This window comes from Eleutherodactylus coqui, chromosome 6, assembly GCF_035609145.1.
Source record: "Eleutherodactylus coqui strain aEleCoq1 chromosome 6, aEleCoq1.hap1, whole genome shotgun sequence".
Taxonomy (NCBI): Eukaryota; Metazoa; Chordata; class Amphibia; order Anura; family Eleutherodactylidae; genus Eleutherodactylus; species Eleutherodactylus coqui.
The window spans coordinates 124,280,345-124,299,797 of record NC_089842.1 but is presented as its reverse complement, the minus strand read 5'-3'; the positions used below and the strand labels follow the sequence as shown (position 1 = coordinate 124,299,797).

General features: G+C 44.4%; 1 protein-coding gene and 1 long non-coding RNA gene across 2 annotated transcripts in view; one reads left to right on the top strand and one right to left on the bottom strand.

The window, feature by feature from the left end:
• LOC136631448 (alpha-1-antitrypsin-like protein GS55-MS) overlaps positions 1-5,396 on the bottom strand; it is a 30,122-nt gene extending 24,726 nt beyond the window's left edge. The window contains exons 1-2 of the mRNA XM_066605740.1: positions 5,330-5,396; positions 61-710 (exon numbers count right to left, since the gene is read on the bottom strand). Coding sequence (XP_066461837.1) covers positions 61-706 — 646 coding nt within the window. The 5' untranslated portion in view covers positions 707-710; positions 5,330-5,396. The remainder of the gene's footprint in view (positions 1-60; positions 711-5,329) is intronic.
• A 1,171-nt stretch (positions 5,397-6,567) lies between these two features.
• On the top strand, positions 6,568-12,000 carry LOC136631447 (uncharacterized). The gene is made up of 3 exons (XR_010793015.1): positions 6,568-6,725; positions 11,544-11,598; positions 11,718-12,000. It is a non-coding gene; the product is annotated as an uncharacterized lncRNA (long non-coding RNA).
• The last annotated feature ends 7,453 nt before the right edge of the window (positions 12,001-19,453 follow it).

The window sequence follows — 19,453 nt, the reverse complement described above, 5'->3', positions numbered from 1 at the left end:
TCTATGTATGCCCTATTGCAAACCAATTGAAATGCATGTGATGACAGCTACTTCACTTACCTTTGAAGAAAATTGTATTGACAATAACTAGAACTGTCAGTGGATCAAGACTATCCAACAATGCTTCTATTTTCCCATGGGTTTTCTCCTCCACATAACTATTGATTCGTATTATGGCTTCCATAATTTTTTGGAAATCAGTTGAGATGGCTTCAGCTTGGTAGAAGTTCTTGGTGTCATTTAAGAACTTGTCAAGAAGATTTATCTTGTCATCAATGAAGAGAGCGTTGGCGCTGTCTAGCTGAAGGTTACTTTTAGGGTGGTTAATGGTTTTCAGAAGCTGCTGAAAGCCTTTGTGGATATCTTCTTCTGAAATCAAAGATGTGTTGAAACCAAATGCTTCACGGATCTGACTGAGGGTCTTGGACTTGGCTCCAAGTGAGAGCAAGGAAAATGCAACTGATATACTTAAAGGGGAAAAGAAGAAATTTTTATTAGCATAGGCAGTAGCCAGGTGGTAATAGAGCTTGTAGGAAAACTGTAAATTAGCTGCAGTCAGCTGGAGCAAAGCCTTTTCCTCAGTATGCTGGTGGTCATGGTGGTCATGGTGGTCATGGTCATCATCATCGTGTGGTCCTCCATGGTGACTACACACAAGTGTACAAAGTAGTAATTGGCTCAACAACAGGAAGTGGAAAAGCTTCATTTTTCTGAAAGAAACATATTAACTCATCATAAATACTATATATGTGTAGTAGTCCAGAAGCGCTATTACTAAGTTTATGTAGGTTTGCAATTCACCCAGGGCATGCAAGGGTTAACTCCGGGTTACTCTGCCCTGCAGCAGAGCTAAATGTAATCTGCGGAGGGGGTGACAGCTGTGGAGAGGGAAGGACTGAAGCCCCTCTTCAAGCCCATGACCATGATTCTGTACATGCGAGGTAAAGCGTAAAGGTGCCTGATAACCGGGAGATGGCCCAGAAGTGACAGAGGCCTAGAAAATTGTTCCTGAGTGATGGAGACAGCAGCCGGGGCCAAGATGTGCCTTATACTGGTAACAGAAAAGCTGTGCTGTAGATTGACAAAGGTCAGAAGGTCACGGTATATAAATGGTGATATTGCTGCTTCATCCCTCCCAAATATTTCCGGCCATCCTCCATGCAAATTATTTGATCTACCAATCTAATGTCTGTGGAGAAATGCCACCTAGTCTCACCCTATATTGAGACAAATGCTGTTTATCCTGCTCTGATAAAATTACAGTAAAGAAGATTTATTTAAATATTTCCTAACCATTGGCCTCCGTGTACTTCTGCCTCTTCACACCTAACTATCGAACTACAGTTAGTCCCCGACTTGCGAACAGGTTCCGTTCCAGGAGCCTGTTCGCAAGTCGATTTGTTCGCAAGTCAAACAAATGCTTGTATGGAGCGGGATCGCGGGTGGATCCCGCACCATACAACGTCGGGTGCAGGCTGTTCTTACAGCGGGCACCCGGCGGCAGCAGTTCCGACAAGCCGCGCCGCTTGTCGGAACTGTTAACACTTTAAATACCGCTCTGACAGCGGTATTTAAAGTGTTAACAGTTCTGACGAGCGGCGCGGCTCGTCGGAACTGCTGCCGCCGGGTGCCCGCTGTAAGAAACAGCCGGCACCCGACGTTCAGGGGGCCCGTACAGCGTCCCACGATGAGATCGCGGGATGCTGTGTGGTTGCTAGGCAGCCGGGGACCTCCTGAAAGGCCCCAGGGCTGCCTATGCAGAGTGCCCATCAAGCGCATGGCTTGATAGGCGCTCTGCCTAGACAGCCCTAGGGCCTTTCAGAAGGCCCCCGTCTGCCTAGCAACCACGATCTGACCGGACAGGCTTCTATCAGGCTTGATAGAAGCTTGTCCGGTCCCTGCACAGTATGATGTAATGCCATAGCATTACATCATACTGTGCAGGACAGATAGTTCGTATCTTGCGAAATTCGTAAGTCGCATGTTCGCAAGTAGGGGACTATCTGTATATAGCACTGGCCTCACAATATATAACATCATCTACAATGCCATAAAAAATTTTTAGGCTCTGCTGCAGGCACTACTACGCTAAGAGCTGTGGTTATAACACTATTTTATTTCATATACCACATTTATCAACATCCTACACGCTGCAGTGACTGAGCTTGACATATGCACCCATCCATGTCATTATGGGCCATGACAAAATAATAACTGTAGAAAATAAAAAAATCGCTTGATGGAGATTACCTCAACCAAACCTGAAGACAAAAGTAAAGTCCAGGAAGAAACAAAAAAAAAAAAGGTAAAAGAGAATGCAGCAAAAGTGAAATCTACTAGTAACCATTCTACATAGATTGGTATAGATACTTGCTTTTCCCTGATATTAGGTTACAAAATTGAATGTAGAAGAAGAAAAGGAAGAACATGACAAAAAGATACCATAAAAGAGAAGAAAAGGTAGAAAATGAGGAAAATAACAATGAGGAACATTAGGAGAAAATAAGGAAGAAGAAAAGTGGAAGGAGAAAAAAGTGGAAAAGAAAAAGTAGGAAAAAGGACAGAAGAGATGAAGTAAAAGAAAAACAGAGATCAAGAAAGGAGAAGAAATTCAGAAAGAGAAGGAGAAAAAGGAACTATGTGAATGAGAAATGTGAAGTAGAAGAAAAGAAGACTAGCAAGACAAGAAAAAAAGGAGAACAAGGCAATCAGGAAACAGGAGAAAGCCAAGAAGAAGGAGAGGATATGACAAAAAGAAGGAAGGAGGAGAAAATCTTGAAGAAAATCTTAAAGAGCATGGTATGTAGAAAAGAAGAAGAATGAGAAGTAGAATAATAAGAATGAGAATAGGAAGAGAAGAAAATAAGAAAGTGTGGGGGAAAAAGGAGAAAGAAAAAGTACAATTTGATGAAGGTAAAATAAAAGAAGTAAGAGGATAAGAAGAGAATGAAGAAAATCAGAAAGAGAAGGCAAAGTAGAAAGAAAAAAGTAGGGAGTAGAGATGAGCGAACGTACTCGTTTCGAGTACTTACGCACCCGAGTACCGCCATTTTCGAGTACTTCAGTACTCGGGTGAAAAGATTCGGGGGGCGCCGGGGGGCGGGGAGAGGCGGGGCGGTGCGGGGGGTAGCAGCGGGGAACAGGGGGGAGCCCTCTTTCTCTCCCTCTCCCCCCCACTCCCCACTGCTACCCCCCGTGCCGCCACGGCGCCCCCCGAATTTTTTCGCCCGAGTACGGAAGTACTCGGAAATCGCGGTATTCGGGCGAAAAAGGGGCGTGGCCGAGCACGTTCGCTCATCTCTAGTAGGGAGTAATAAGATGGAAAAAAAATGAAGCATAGAAAAAAGAAAAGCAGGGACAAGAGTTGAAGGAGAGTGACAACAAAGAGCAGGAGGATAAAATAATAATAAGGAAAATAGAATGAGAAGAAAGAAGAATATTGGAAGAAGAAACACACAATTAGGACAGCACATCAGAGATAAAATGGTGTATGTGTTTAAGAAAAAAAAGGAAAAAAGGACTCACTTGGTGTTAGTGACTCAACCAAAATGGTAGGTCGCTAGACCTTTGCTCCTTGCTGGCGACACAGAAATTGGGAACTATGGGTACAACACTATGTCAGGATGACATCCGTAGTGGGAAAGCGTAACAGGGAGGGTCCAAGGACACACAAGGGTCTCAGAGATGTAACAGGGAGGGTCCAAATACACACAAAGGTCTCAGAAAGAAAATACAGATGAAAGATTCATGAAAGAATATTCCCGCACACCAAGGGTCTATACTGTTGTAAACCTTATGATATCCAAGAAATGATCAAATGAACTCACTTCCAGGGAGGGTCTATGATGGATACAGACCCTCCCTAGTCTCCCATTTTGAGTCACCCTGGATATTTAGGGAGGCTCTGAATCCAGCATAGAGCATCCCTTGAAGTAAGTTCTTTTGGTCATTTCTTGTAAATCATAATGCTTACAACAAGACATACCGTCTGAGCATGTGAGCATTCTTTCATAAATCTTTTATCTTCAATATTGGAAGAAGGAAAGAAAAAGGATAAGCATGAAGGAGTAACAGAAGAAAAGAAGGACAATGAATAAGAAGAATATTTAGCCTTCAGCACAAAAATTCATGTAAGATATTTGTTTTGGAGATAATTTTAGATGTTGCATTGTGATTTCACATATCTTTGCTTCAAAGGACAATAATTTTGTCGTTATACGAGGAATATGAAGAGGATCAGTACTTGATACTGAATGAGATTTAGAAATTAGACAGAAGCACAGATTTCACTCATTCAACAGACATGATAAATGTTTCCAAGAGACAAATAATTGACTTCAGAAATGTCAACATTAGGGTTTTCAGACATAGTAACATAGTATGTTAGGCTGAAAAAAGACATATGTCCATATACTTCAGCCTATTACCCCCAATGTTAATCCCGAGGAAGGCAATTTTCCTCATTTAAGGGGAAAAAAATCCTTCCTGACTCCAAATCTGGCAATCAGAATAATCCCTGGATCAACCGCCCTTCTGAAGTAACCAGTGACTATAACATGTAATATTGTATTGCTCAAGAAAGGCGTCCAAGCTCCTCTCAAACTCCTTTAGTGAGTTCCCCATCACGACATCCTCAGGCAGAGAGTTCCATAGTCTCACTACTCTTACAGTAAAGAACCCCCTTCTGTGTCGGTGTAGAAACCTTCTTTCCTTTAGACATAGAGGGCACCCCCTTGTTACTGTCACAGTCCTGTGTATTAATAGATGATGGGAGAGATCTCTCTACTGTCCCCTGATATATTTATACTTAGTTATTAGGTCGCCCCTCAGTTTTCTTTTTTATAAACTAAGTAACCATAATTTTGATAACCTCTCTGGGTATTGTAGTCCATCTGTTGCATTTATTACTTTAGTTGCCCACCTTTGAACCCATTCAAGCTCTGATATGCAATTCTTGAGTACTGGTGTTCAAAACTATACACAATATTCCATGTGTGGTCTGACCAGTGGCTTGTAAAAAGCAAGAATAATTTTCTCACTATGTGCCCCTATACCTTTTTTGATGCACCCCATGATCCTATTTGCCTTGGTAGCAGCTGCCTAACACTGGTTGCTGCAATTACGTTTACAGTTAACTAAAACCCCTAAGTCCTTTTCCATGTCAGTTTTGTCCAGTGGTTTCCCGTTTAGTGTGTAAAGGTGACATTTATCAAGAAGAGACAGATGGAGTAAAATATGACTGCAAAATCGGAGCACACAGTTTTTACCATGGAGACACATACTGTACGTGCTGCAGATATGCTGAGTCAGTAGTGGCTAAAATACTCACCTGTAGCTTGTGGAGGTCTTCAGAATGTGTGGAATTGTACGACTGCTACTTTATATATGTGTATATTTACTCTCGTAAATTGCAAAATGAGGTGCTTTCAACTTTATCACAGCAATCTTGGGGTCAGTACCTTGACTCTACTTGAGTAAAGTTAAACAATGATGAAACTCTAATTCTTCTCTATATCAGCTCTGCCTGATGGTGTGGAAATGTTACAGAACATTTCCTTCTAAAATAGGTGAATTACTCAATAAAATCCTGGAGTTGTTCTCCTCTCGTCAACCAGTATGGCTGTCATTACAGCATCATCACCCTTCTTTCCCAGATTCCTGCAGGCCCGGTTATGCATTTATATGGAAGCAGGGCATGCAATACTGCATAACTAGATGCATTTGTCATTCAGGAGTCTAGGAAAGCTGTGTGGCAAATGAAATCATTTTTCTTTTGTACCTACAACTGTTTATACCAAATTTCTTTTGGGATTCTCTGTGGCTCTCCATTTCCACTGGATGTCCCACAAGACATAAGAAGTTGTTTAATTTCTCGCCTACCAGGAGTACGGGTGCCGGCGAGCAGGTCTCCTTTTCTGGAGTACCTCCTCACTTGCACCAGTTAAGCCTTTATCCACTCCAATTATAATTATTATTATATAAATAATTATTGATATATGTCTTTGGCACATTTCTGAGGCTCTGTCCTGCTCACACTTAATAAATGATAATAATAGGTTGCGTCACAGCACATACATTGTTAAGTTACAGAATGCAATAAGTGTATGTTTTTTTTTATCTGATTGGAGTATTGGCCCTTATATAGAAGACTAAAACCTACGCTTTGTAGTGACGGTAACAAGGATTACAAGATAAGAGTAGTCAGAGTAGTCAATAAGAAGAATAGAAATACTAAATTATGTTAACATAAATACATAGTGAGCAGAAATAGTGTATAATGCAATAACAAGACCCTGATTGTAGCCATCGTCTTGTCTAAATGAACCTTAAGAGCTTTGAGGCTGTTTTGTAGATGTCAATAAGCCTTATGATCAATAATTTATGTAACCTTTTTTAAACAGTAACCTTAGTATGATAACCTCCTCTTTCTATGGCAAAACTGGCATGTCTACAATTAAACAGAATTCTCCGTGAGTTCTCATGAGATGTGTCTTGATATAACATGGTGGACTTTTGTGTTATTCATAGATATTGCTAGTAATTGTCTCATCACAGGCTTCCATATCTACCAATTTGGCACTGGACAACGAGATCATCAGATCGGTACCAGTGTGGTCCCATAACAGCTGATGCCTGGAACAAGGACTGAATGACCAGAACCTCTGCCCTGACTTACTCTTGAACAGACAGACTGCAGAGACCCATAATCAGGACAAAGCCGGCTGGTAAAAACTTTTATTCTTATCCCTCATTTGTGTCTCTGTGCTTCTGTCTGCTCAAAGTTGGGTGTGTTAATTTATATTGAGTGGTTCATTAAAGGTCTAAACTCAGTCCATTTTATATGACAAAGAATCCTGTCAAATAAGCTGACTCGTTGTCTAGGTTTGAATGAATGTGTAACCCAGTGTATTTGAAGGCCATAATAGTATCAATAGGTTGGATAATTGTTCTAGTGTGGATATTCTATGATCTAAGTTCCCTAATCTACTGGTAACGTGTTCCGGATCTCACGAGGGACCGATGGTTTAGGCCGGTCCTGCACTATGAAGCCTGAGCTTTTAGGCCTCATGTCCACGGGCAAAAGAAGAATAAAAAAAGGCAGCAGATGATTTTAACTCCTCTCCTGCCCGCGGATCCGCATCCCATAGGGATGCATTGACCACCCGCGGGTAGATAAATTAAAAAAAAAAATGGAGCATGAAAAAATCCGGACCATGCTCCATTTTCGTGCGGGTCTCCTGCGGGGACGGCTCCTGCAGGCTTCTATTGAAGCCTATGGAAGCCGTCCGGATCCGCGGGAGACAAAATTCGGAATTTACTCACCCGCTCCGGTTCTTCCCTTCGCCGCGGCTCCATCTTCTCTCCGTCGCGGCCGGATCTTTTTTCTTCAGGACGGCGCATGCGCGGGGCACGTCACCTACGTGCCCTGCGCATCCGCCAGGCCGAAGAAAGAAGATCCGGCCGCGACACAGAGAACATGACGCCGCGGCGAAGGGAAGATCCGGAGTGGGCGAGAGGTAAGTTTATTCTTCTTTTTAGCGCTCATGTCCGCGGGGCAGGAGGGACTCACTATGGATTCTCCATGGAGAATCCGTAGCGGGCCTGATTTTCCCCGTGGACATGAGGCCTTAGGGTCATGCAGTGAGAACACCTGTACTGTATGTTGTCTGTAGGACAAGTGTTTGACTTGTGACAAAAATCTCTTGCCATAGTCGACATAATATCCTCAGACAGGGTTACCCTCTTCTCAAATAAGGAGGAAAAAGGTTATTAAAACCCCAAAGAAATTACGAGTGAAACACGGGTAACGGATGGTCTAAGAAGCCACCTCGGATGAGTCAGAATGGATAATGACCAAAAACATAGTATTAGTAAACAAAAAAACTAAAGAATGCAAGGCTTTGATGTCTATCATGAACCAAGACACCAGACATGGGACCCTTAGTCACTCTCTGTGGTTAAATACAATGATAGAATATAAAGGCAGTTTTAAAGATGCTAAAGTTCTGAAGGTTGGGAGAGATGTGCCCGTCTGGATGCTAAAGGAAAGATAGAAGCAACAGGATACAAGCTATCCGGTGTCTGTGCTCATTGATGATGTTTGCCCTTTGCAAGTTAGTAAATCCAGAAGGGGCCCACTACCTATTGTCTCTTTGACTGTAGGTTCAGAAATTCCTCTCCCCTTTCTGGTAGACACCGAAGCAGCCCCTAGTGCAATACATAGCAGACATGTCAAAGAGAGAGACATCAGTAAACAAAGCCTTTCATGTATAGGAGTAGATGGAACACCAACAGATACTCCTTTGTCTAAGTCCATGGAAGTGACATTCACACCCAACCATTCTCTGACTACCCGATTGTTGGTTAGTGGAACCTCTCCCCTCAACCTATCAGCAGCAGATTTGCTGCAGAAAATCCACACCTCTTTAGAGTTTAGGGTGGATGGGTCATTTAAAATCACAGGGCAGTTTGTAGAGAAAGAAATCTGCATACTAGCTGCTTGTTGCCAATCTTCAGAAACCCCTATAGCCATAAGTACATCTTTGTTGTCAGAGGAGGAGCTGGAACAATGCCTACAACAAGTTCCAGTCACCCTCTGGAGCAAGGGAACGGTGGATATAGGCAGACTAGCAGTACTACCAGTTAAGGTTAGGTTGAAACCAGGAGTCCCATTGCCATGTATTTCTCTATCCCTCTGTAGTAAAAAAGAAATATAACCAGATAGCGCCTCAGGATCGTTAATCAGTGGAAAACGACACAATTCTGATCCTCCAACAAGGGGGAGAGCTGCGGAAATAATTGGGGTCTCTCATAAGAGAGTGGTCCCAAAAGGATAAAATATAGAATAGCTATCAGCAAAAAGAAAATTTTCTGCGCTCAATGAATGGTGCGTTTCCACAAATAGTGATTGTCAAGTACATATAGGAGTTACACTTACTGGGGAGGAGGGGGGTATGATGACCATGAGCCCCCTCCTTGAAGTGATGTCTCCTTTTCCTCCAAATGGATGTTTCCACACGCCAAAGATGTAGTAACAACACTTTTTATTTCCAAAATTCGCTACAGAGTGGGCAACGCGTTTCTGTGCTCAAAGGCACCTTTATCAAGCCATAGTGAGACAATATAACCATTACATATATATAGTGTAAACAATCACTTACATCACAAGTTCCTGATGTCTGCCGATGGTGGCGGCCATATTGGGGGCGTGTTTCAAATCGCCGGCGTCATCACGCCGATCACGTGATCGGCGTGATGACGCCGGCGATTTGAAACACGCCCCCAATATGGCCGCCACCATCGGCAGACATCAGGAACTTGTGATGTAAGTGATTGTTTACACTATATATATGTAATGGTTATATTGTCTCACTATGGCTTGATAAAGGTGCCTTTGAGCACAGAAACGCGTTGCCCACTCTGTAGCGAATTTTGGAAATAAAAAGTGTTGTTACTACATCTTTGGCGTGTGGAAACATCCATTTGGAGGAAAAGGAGACATCACTTCAAGGAGGGGGCTCATGGTCATCATACCCCCCTCCTCCCCAGTAAGTGTAACTCCTATATGTACTTGACAATCACTATTTGTGGAAACGCACCATTCATTGAGCGCAGAAAATTTTCTTTTTGCTGATAGCTCCTCTGTAGTAAAGACAGCAGGTATTTGTTTGCTTTCACACACAAAGGCAAACAATATACCTGGGTTGTGCTACCACAGGGAACTCAGAATCCACCCTCCCTGTTTTCACAGCTCATGGGCCAAGTGTTGGAAGGCTGGCAACCTGAATCACAGGCTGTTGTTTTGTTGCAATACGTTGATGACCTTTTGCTCTGTGCTCCAGACAAAGCCACATGTGTAGAAGCTTTAATTTCTCTTTTTCAATTCCTGGAAAAGAACTGATGTAAAGTGTCAAAGAAGAAGCTCCAGTTCTATTGTTTATCAGTGACTTTTTTTGGACATTGTCTCACGGCAGGAGCTCGTCATATCACCCAGGACCATAAATCTGCTGTTATGGACATTAAGCTTAAAGCAGCTATCTTGGCAGCCCCAGTCTTGGGCCTGCCCAAGTACGACGAACCCTTCAGGTTCTACTGCAATGAGAACAATGGACACGCAGCAGCAGTCCTTACACTGCAGCATGGAGGGCACCAACGACCCGTTGCCTACTACTCCAGCAGGTTAGACCCTGTCGCCAGAGGACCACCTTCCTGTCTACGAGCAGTAGCGGCAGTCTTCAGGATGTTGAACAAGTCAGCGGACCTTGTTCTGGATCATGAAGAATAAACTGAATTACAAATAGGTCCTGGGCTCATAGGATTCACTGCTTGATAAAGGAATTACAGTGTTATCTCTCCCAAGTAATAGAGACTTACTTCGGAGGAGGGGGGGGGGGGGTATGATATCCACAGGACCCCCTCCTAATCACAAAGTCTCAAAAGAGTATTCCGATCAGCCGAGAGCTATAGAATTTCCTTCTTCTTTATTAAGCAATAAAATATAAGGCAAAGCGTTTCGGTGCTACTGGCACCTTTCTCAAGCCATACAATACACATAATCTAGTTAAAATAGGTTTTTACCTGTTTCCAGTAGCCACGGCATCTTCTGCTCGTCCCGATGGGGAGGAGGGCGTCATCACGTGCACGTTATCCCGATGACCCCTCGTGTACGTCATACTGACGTCAACGCATCGTCACGTGTCTCATCACATGACCACGTCAGTCTCATCACCTGAGCGCGTCACCACGTGCTTGTGTTCCATCTGCTTCACGAGTGGAACGCAAAGTGGTTTTCTTTCATTTTTACAAATATGGGCGCCGTGGCTTTGGAAACGTATTGATTTTAAAAGCAATCCTGATGTAATTCATACATTTCTGATGTTACTAATCATAGGGCATTTTTGCAATAAACAGTATATACAATGCATTATAAATATATACAGATCTCTCTTTGGAAAATAGGGGGATTTGACAATAGTGGGAGAATTATAATGTACAAGTGTTAGCACCACATGACATCTCTGCCATTCTAACACAGTTTCAGCCCAGGCACTTGTCTGCAGCCCATCATCTGAGACTCCAATGTGCCCTTCTTATGCCTGCCAATGTCACCATCACCCGCTGTCAGACTTTGAATCCTGCCACTCTCTTACCAGAACAGGATGACACTGACCAAGCAACTCAAGAAGAACCTGACACTCCACTTCCCAGTCCCAACTTAACCTTGTTTGTTGATGGCTCCAGGTATGCTGTAGATGGACAATTCCACACTGGATATGCGGTCACCACACAGACCACTGTCCTTCATCAACAGTCATTATTTGCACATGTCTCAGGCCAACAGGCTGAACTGCAGGCCCTTGCACATGCATGTACGCTGGCACAAGACAACATTTACATGGACTCTAACTAGAAATGCCTTTGGCATTGCACATGACTATGGTCTAATCTGGAAAGCTAGATCTTTCCTTATGTCCATGGGCCACCCAATAAGGCACCAGACACAAGTTCAAGCACTAATGTCTGCTCTTCTCTTACCCAAACAGGTGGCCATCCTTAAAGTCAAGGCACATACCTCAGCCAAGTCTCCGGAAGCTAAAGGTAATGCCACAGCAGACCAAGCAGCCTTGCTGCCTCTCACATTGGCAGTTCTGGCCACCTGCCAAGAAGAAGACATGTCTCCATCGCTTAATGTCTCACAACATCTTTTGTCTTTCCAGAAACAAGCATCTTCCCATGAAGTGTCAGGCTGGCAAGCAAAAGGAGCCACTTTAAATTTCAGTGGCATGTGGACACTTCAGGAGAAGCCTTGTCTTCCAAGAGCCTTGTTTCCGGTGCTAGCCTCCATAACACATGGCCCTACGCATGCCTCTAAAACTGCAATGTGTGATTTTGTTTTCAGAGATTTGTAAAATACACCAGAGATGCCACACAAGGATAAGCGGAACAACTAGGACCAACATCCACTATGGCCTTTCAGAACCGTCTTGCTCTGGACATGCTCCTAGCAGAAAAAGGAGTCTGCAAGATGATTGGAGATTCATGCTGTACCTGTATACCTAACAACAAAGCCTGATATGTGCATAAGAAAAGATCTGCAATCCTAAAAGCTAAACATACCTTTCTGCTTTCCCACTAACTATTGCCTGCCTATCGCTCTTGTGCTTTATACAGGAACTGTGGATATACTGTGAATGGAGACGGGCAGGCCAGAGATCGTTCAGGCCAACTTGCCTCCATATTTACAGAAAACAGGCAGTTCATAGTTGAACAACTGCCTGTTTACATAGCCTGACAGTCGCTTGGTTTTCAGTTCTGCTAAAAACCAAACGGGTCCAAAAAGTGAGCACTTTGTTACTCAGTGCCCTGTCAGTGGCCACTTGTGCAGAGGATGACTATCACCTGAATTCACTGTTTCCAGTGATAATTCAGGCGATAATCACTTCATATAAAGGTACCTTTAAACAATTAAGCATAGGAATTCAGTACACAGGTGCAGGCAGTCTTATCAGAGGTTTATGCCTCTTCCTGCAGATAATTTGCATAAATTGGAATGACAAATACCATCAACTGGAACAGCGAGTTAGCACCAGGAAAAAGTGTGCTACCCTGGATATTAGCATGCAGCCTTTTCAAAGTTATCTCTTTATCATCATGGGCAGGATTACAATGAAACACCTACTTTTAGATCACACCATTCATAATAAGTGATGGTCACGGCTCACCTCCTTCTCTTCCCTGCAAAATGAAACAAGCACATGTCACAGAGCATGTCCACAACTCTTTCCAATAAAAGTTTGTAGGGCCAATCATCTATAGTGAAAGGGTCAAGGACTGCAGACAGGGATGTTTAGTAAAAGCAGCAGCTAGAGGATTTGAGCGTGGCTAAAGTGGTTATTTGCTTATCAGTTTGGCTTTAAGATGTAGTGTAACGTCTTGGCAGCGCTGGATAGGAGCCATGGGTGTAGTAGCCTTGCAAGTCAGTAGTCGGGATAGCCAGGAGTCGTTATAGGGAAATCTCAGTTGCAGTACAAATGAATGAGGCAGGTAACGTAGTCAGAGAGAAAGCCAGAAGTCAATATCGGGAGGTCTTGCTGAAATAATATAGAAGCAGGTAACTTGGAGCTGGATTAAACCATGCTGTGAAGCAGATTAATCATGCACTGGTGCAGTGGCAGGGCAATGAAGTGTAATCAAGCGGAGCTTAGACATGGGCTGGGTTAACAGGATCTAGGAATAAGGCAACAGATATGCAAGGCAACTATCCAAAAAGCTGATGTCTCAATAAGAAGGGCTACTGCTTGAAGTACAGGAAGTTCCCTCTTCCAGGATGGCCTGTGGACATCCCAGGGGCTGGCTTTCCTGGGTGCCTTTAATGAAAGTCCCCTGTGAGCCTGAGCTTTTAGGCCTCATGTCCACGGGCAAAAGAAGAATAAAAAAAGGCAGCAGATGATTTTAACTCCTCTCCTGCCCGCGGATCCGCATCCCATAGGGATGCATTGACCACCCGCGGGTAGATAAATTAAAAAAAAAAATGGAGCATGAAAAAATCCGGACCATGCTCCATTTTCGTGCGGGTCTCCTGCGGGGACGGCTCCTGCAGGCTTCTATTGAAGCCTATGGAAGCCGTCCGGATCCGCGGGAGACAAAATTCGGAATTTACTCACCCGCTCCGGTTCTTCCCTTCGCCGCGGCTCCATCTTCTCTCCGTCGCGGCCGGATCTTTTTTCTTCAGGACGGCGCATGCGCGGGGCACGTCACCTACGTGCCCTGCGCATCCGCCAGGCCGAAGAAAGAAGATCCGGCCGCGACACAGAGAACATGACGCCGCGGCGAAGGGAAGATCCGGAGTGGGCGAGAGGTAAGTTTATTCTTCTTTTTAGCGCTCATGTCCGCGGGGCAGGAGGGACTCACTATGGATTCTCCATGGAGAATCCGTAGCGGGCCTGATTTTCCCCGTGGACATGAGGCCTTAGGGTCATGCAGTGAGAACACCTGTACTGTATGTTGTCTGTAGGACAAGTGTTTGACTTGTGACAAAAATCTCTTGCCATAGTCGACATAATATCCTCAGACAGGGTTACCCTCTTCTCAAATAAGGAGGAAAAAGGTTATTAAAACCCCAAAGAAATTACGAGTGAAACACGGGTAACGGATGGTCTAAGAAGCCACCTCGGATGAGTCAGAATGGATAATGACCAAAAACATAGTATTAGTAAACAAAAAAACTAAAGAATGCAAGGCTTTGATGTCTATCATGAACCAAGACACCAGACATGGGACCCTTAGTCACTCTCTGTGGTTAAATACAATGATAGAATATAAAGGCAGTTTTAAAGATGCTAAAGTTCTGAAGGTTGGGAGAGATGTGCCCGTCTGGATGCTAAAGGAAAGATAGAAGCAACAGGATACAAGCTATCCGGTGTCTGTGCTCATTGATGATGTTTGCCCTTTGCAAGTTAGTAAATCCAGAAGGGGCCCACTACCTATTGTCTCTTTGACTGTAGGTTCAGAAATTCCTCTCCCCTTTCTGGTAGACACCGAAGCAGCCCCTAGTGCAATACATAGCAGACATGTCAAAGAGAGAGACATCAGTAAACAAAGCCTTTCATGTATAGGAGTAGATGGAACACCAACAGATACTCCTTTGTCTAAGTCCATGGAAGTGACATTCACACCCAACCATTCTCTGACTACCCGATTGTTGGTTAGTGGAACCTCTCCCCTCAACCTATCAGCAGCAGATTTGCTGCAGAAAATCCACACCTCTTTAGAGTTTAGGGTGGATGGGTCATTTAAAATCACAGGGCAGTTTGTAGAGAAAGAAATCTGCATACTAGCTGCTTGTTGCCAATCTTCAGAAACCCCTATAGCCATAAGTACATCTTTGTTGTCAGAGGAGGAGCTGGAACAATGCCTACAACAAGTTCCAGTCACCCTCTGGAGCAAGGGAACGGTGGATATAGGCAGACTAGCAGTACTACCAGTTAAGGTTAGGTTGAAACCAGGAGTCCCATTGCCATGTATTTCTCTATCCCTCTGTAGTAAAGACAGCAGGTATTTGTTTGCTTTCACACACAAAGGCAAACAATATACCTGGGTTGTGCTACCACAGGGAACTCAGAATCCACCCTCCCTGTTTTCACAGCTCATGGGCCAAGTGTTGGAAGGCTGGCAACCTGAATCACAGGCTGTTGTTTTGTTGCAATACGTTGATGACCTTTTGCTCTGTGCTCCAGACAAAGCCACATGTGTAGAAGCTTTAATTTCTCTTTTTCAATTCCTGGAAAAGAACTGATGTAAAGTGTCAAAGAAGAAGCTCCAGTTCTATTGTTTATCAGTGACTTTTTTTGGACATTGTCTCACGGCAGGAGCTCGTCATATCACCCAGGACCATAAATCTGCTGTTATGGACATTAAGCTTAAAGCAGCTATCTTGGCAGCCCCAGTCTTGGGCCTGCCCAAGTACGACGAACCCTTCAGGTTCTACTGCAATGAGAACAATGGACACGCAGCAGCAGTCCTTACACTGCAGCATGGAGGGCACCAACGACCCGTTGCCTACTACTCCAGCAGGTTAGACCCTGTCGCCAGAGGACCACCTTCCTGTCTACGAGCAGTAGCGGCAGTCTTCAGGATGTTGAACAAGTCAGCGGACCTTGTTCTGGATCATGAAGAATAAACTGAATTACAAATAGGTCCTGGGCTCATAGGATTCACTGCTTGATAAAGGAATTACAGTGTTATCTCTCCCAAGTAATAGAGACTTACTTCGGAGGAGGGGGGGGGGGGGTATGATATCCACAGGACCCCCTCCTAATCACAAAGTCTCAAAAGAGTATTCCGATCAGCCGAGAGCTATAGAATTTCCTTCTTCTTTATTAAGCAATAAAATATAAGGCAAAGCGTTTCGGTGCTACTGGCACCTTTCTCAAGCCATACAATACACATAATCTAGTTAAAATAGGTTTTTACCTGTTTCCAGTAGCCACGGCATCTTCTGCTCGTCCCGATGGGGAGGAGGGCGTCATCACGTGCACGTTATCCCGATGACCCCTCGTGTACGTCATACTGACGTCAACGCATCGTCACGTGTCTCATCACATGACCACGTCAGTCTCATCACCTGAGCGCGTCACCACGTGCTTGTGTTCCATCTGCTTCACGAGTGGAACGCAAAGTGGTTTTCTTTCATTTTTACAAATATGGGCGCCGTGGCTTTGGAAACGTATTGATTTTAAAAGCAATCCTGATGTAATTCATACATTTCTGATGTTACTAATCATAGGGCATTTTTGCAATAAACAGTATATACAATGCATTATAAATATATACAGATCTCTCTTTGGAAAATAGGGGGATTTGACAATAGTGGGAGAATTATAATGTACAAGTGTTAGCACCACATGACATCTCTGCCATTCTAACACAGTTTCAGCCCAGGCACTTGTCTGCAGCCCATCATCTGAGACTCCAATGTGCCCTTCTTATGCCTGCCAATGTCACCATCACCCGCTGTCAGACTTTGAATCCTGCCACTCTCTTACCAGAACAGGATGACACTGACCAAGCAACTCAAGAAGAACCTGACACTCCACTTCCCAGTCCCAACTTAACCTTGTTTGTTGATGGCTCCAGGTATGCTGTAGATGGACAATTCCACACTGGATATGCGGTCACCACACAGACCACTGTCCTTCATCAACAGTCATTATTTGCACATGTCTCAGGCCAACAGGCTGAACTGCAGGCCCTTGCACATGCATGTACGCTGGCACAAGACAACATTTACATGGACTCTAACTAGAAATGCCTTTGGCATTGCACATGACTATGGTCTAATCTGGAAAGCTAGATCTTTCCTTATGTCCATGGGCCACCCAATAAGGCACCAGACACAAGTTCAAGCACTAATGTCTGCTCTTCTCTTACCCAAACAGGTGGCCATCCTTAAAGTCAAGGCACATACCTCAGCCAAGTCTCCGGAAGCTAAAGGTAATGCCACAGCAGACCAAGCAGCCTTGCTGCCTCTCACATTGGCAGTTCTGGCCACCTGCCAAGAAGAAGACATGTCTCCATCGCTTAATGTCTCACAACATCTTTTGTCTTTCCAGAAACAAGCATCTTCCCATGAAGTGTCAGGCTGGCAAGCAAAAGGAGCCACTTTAAATTTCAGTGGCATGTGGACACTTCAGGAGAAGCCTTGTCTTCCAAGAGCCTTGTTTCCGGTGCTAGCCTCCATAACACATGGCCCTACGCATGCCTCTAAAACTGCAATGTGTGATTTTGTTTTCAGAGATTTGTAAAATACACCAGAGATGCCACACAAGGATAAGCGGAACAACTAGGACCAACATCCACTATGGCCTTTCAGAACCGTCTTGCTCTGGACATGCTCCTAGCAGAAAAAGGAGTCTGCAAGATGATTGGAGATTCATGCTGTACCTGTATACCTAACAACAAAGCCTGATATGTGCATAAGAAAAGATCTGCAATCCTAAAAGCTAAACATACCTTTCTGCTTTCCCACTAACTATTGCCTGCCTATCGCTCTTGTGCTTTATACAGGAACTGTGGATATACTGTGAATGGAGACGGGCAGGCCAGAGATCGTTCAGGCCAACTTGCCTCCATATTTACAGAAAACAGGCAGTTCATAGTTGAACAACTGCCTGTTTACATAGCCTGACAGTCGCTTGGTTTTCAGTTCTGCTAAAAACCAAACGGGTCCAAAAAGTGAGCACTTTGTTACTCAGTGCCCTGTCAGTGGCCACTTGTGCAGAGGATGACTATCACCTGAATTCACTGTTTCCAGTGATAATTCAGGCGATAATCACTTCATATAAAGGTACCTTTAAACAATTAAGCATAGGAATTCAGTACACAGGTGCAGGCAGTCTTATCAGAGGTTTATGCCTCTTCCTGCAGATAATTTGCATAAATTGGAATGACAAATACCATCAACTGGAACAGCGAGTTAGCACCAGGAAAAAGTGTGCTACCCTGGATATTAGCATGCAGCCTTTTCAAAGTTATCTCTTTATCATCATGGGCAGGATTACAATGAAACACCTACTTTTAGATCACACCATTCATAATAAGTGATGGTCACGGCTCACCTCCTTCTCTTCCCTGCAAAATGAAACAAGCACATGTCACAGAGCATGTCCACAACTCTTTCCAATAAAAGTTTGTAGGGCCAATCATCTATAGTGAAAGGGTCAAGGACTGCAGACAGGGATGTTTAGTAAAAGCAGCAGCTAGAGGATTTGAGCGTGGCTAAAGTGGTTATTTGCTTATCAGTTTGGCTTTAAGATGTAGTGTAACGTCTTGGCAGCGCTGGATAGGAGCCATGGGTGTAGTAGCCTTGCAAGTCAGTAGTCGGGATAGCCAGGAGTCGTTATAGGGAAATCTCAGTTGCAGTACAAATGAATGAGGCAGGTAACGTAGTCAGAGAGAAAGCCAGAAGTCAATATCGGGAGGTCTTGCTGAAATAATATAGAAGCAGGTAACTTGGAGCTGGATTAAACCATGCTGTGAAGCAGATTAATCATGCACTGGTGCAGTGGCAGGGCAATGAAGTGTAATCAAGCGGAGCTTAGACATGGGCTGGGTTAACAGGATCTAGGAATAAGGCAACAGATATGCAAGGCAACTATCCAAAAAGCTGATGTCTCAATAAGAAGGGCTACTGCTTGAAGTACAGGAAGTTCCCTCTTCCAGGATGGCCTGTGGACATCCCAGGGGCTGGCTTTCCTGGGTGCCTTTAATGAAAGTCCCCTGTGAGCCTGAGCTTTTAGGCCTCATGTCCACGGGCAAAAGAAGAATAAAAAAAGGCAGCAGATGATTTTAACTCCTCTCCTGCCCGCGGATCCGCATCCCATAGGGATGCATTGACCACCCGCGGGTAGATAAATTAAAAAAAAAAATGGAGCATGAAAAAATCCGGACCATGCTCCATTTTCGTGCGGGTCTCCTGCGGGGACGGCTCCTGCAGGCTTCTATTGAAGCCTATGGAAGCCGTCCGGATCCGCGGGAGACAAAATTCGGAATTTACTCACCCGCTCCGGTTCTTCCCTTCGCCGCGGCTCCATCTTCTCTCCGTCGCGGCCGGATCTTTTTTCTTCAGGACGGCGCATGCGCGGGGCACGTCACCTACGTGCCCTGCGCATCCGCCAGGCCGAAGAAAGAAGATCCGGCCGCGACACAGAGAACATGACGCCGCGGCGAAGGGAAGATCCGGAGTGGGCGAGAGGTAAGTTTATTCTTCTTTTTAGCGCTCATGTCCGCGGGGCAGGAGGGACTCACTATGGATTCTCCATGGAGAATCCGTAGCGGGCCTGATTTTCCCCGTGGACATGAGGCCTTAGGGTCATGCAGTGAGAACACCTGTACTGTATGTTGTCTGTAGGACAAGTGTTTGACTTGTGACAAAAATCTCTTGCCATAGTCGACA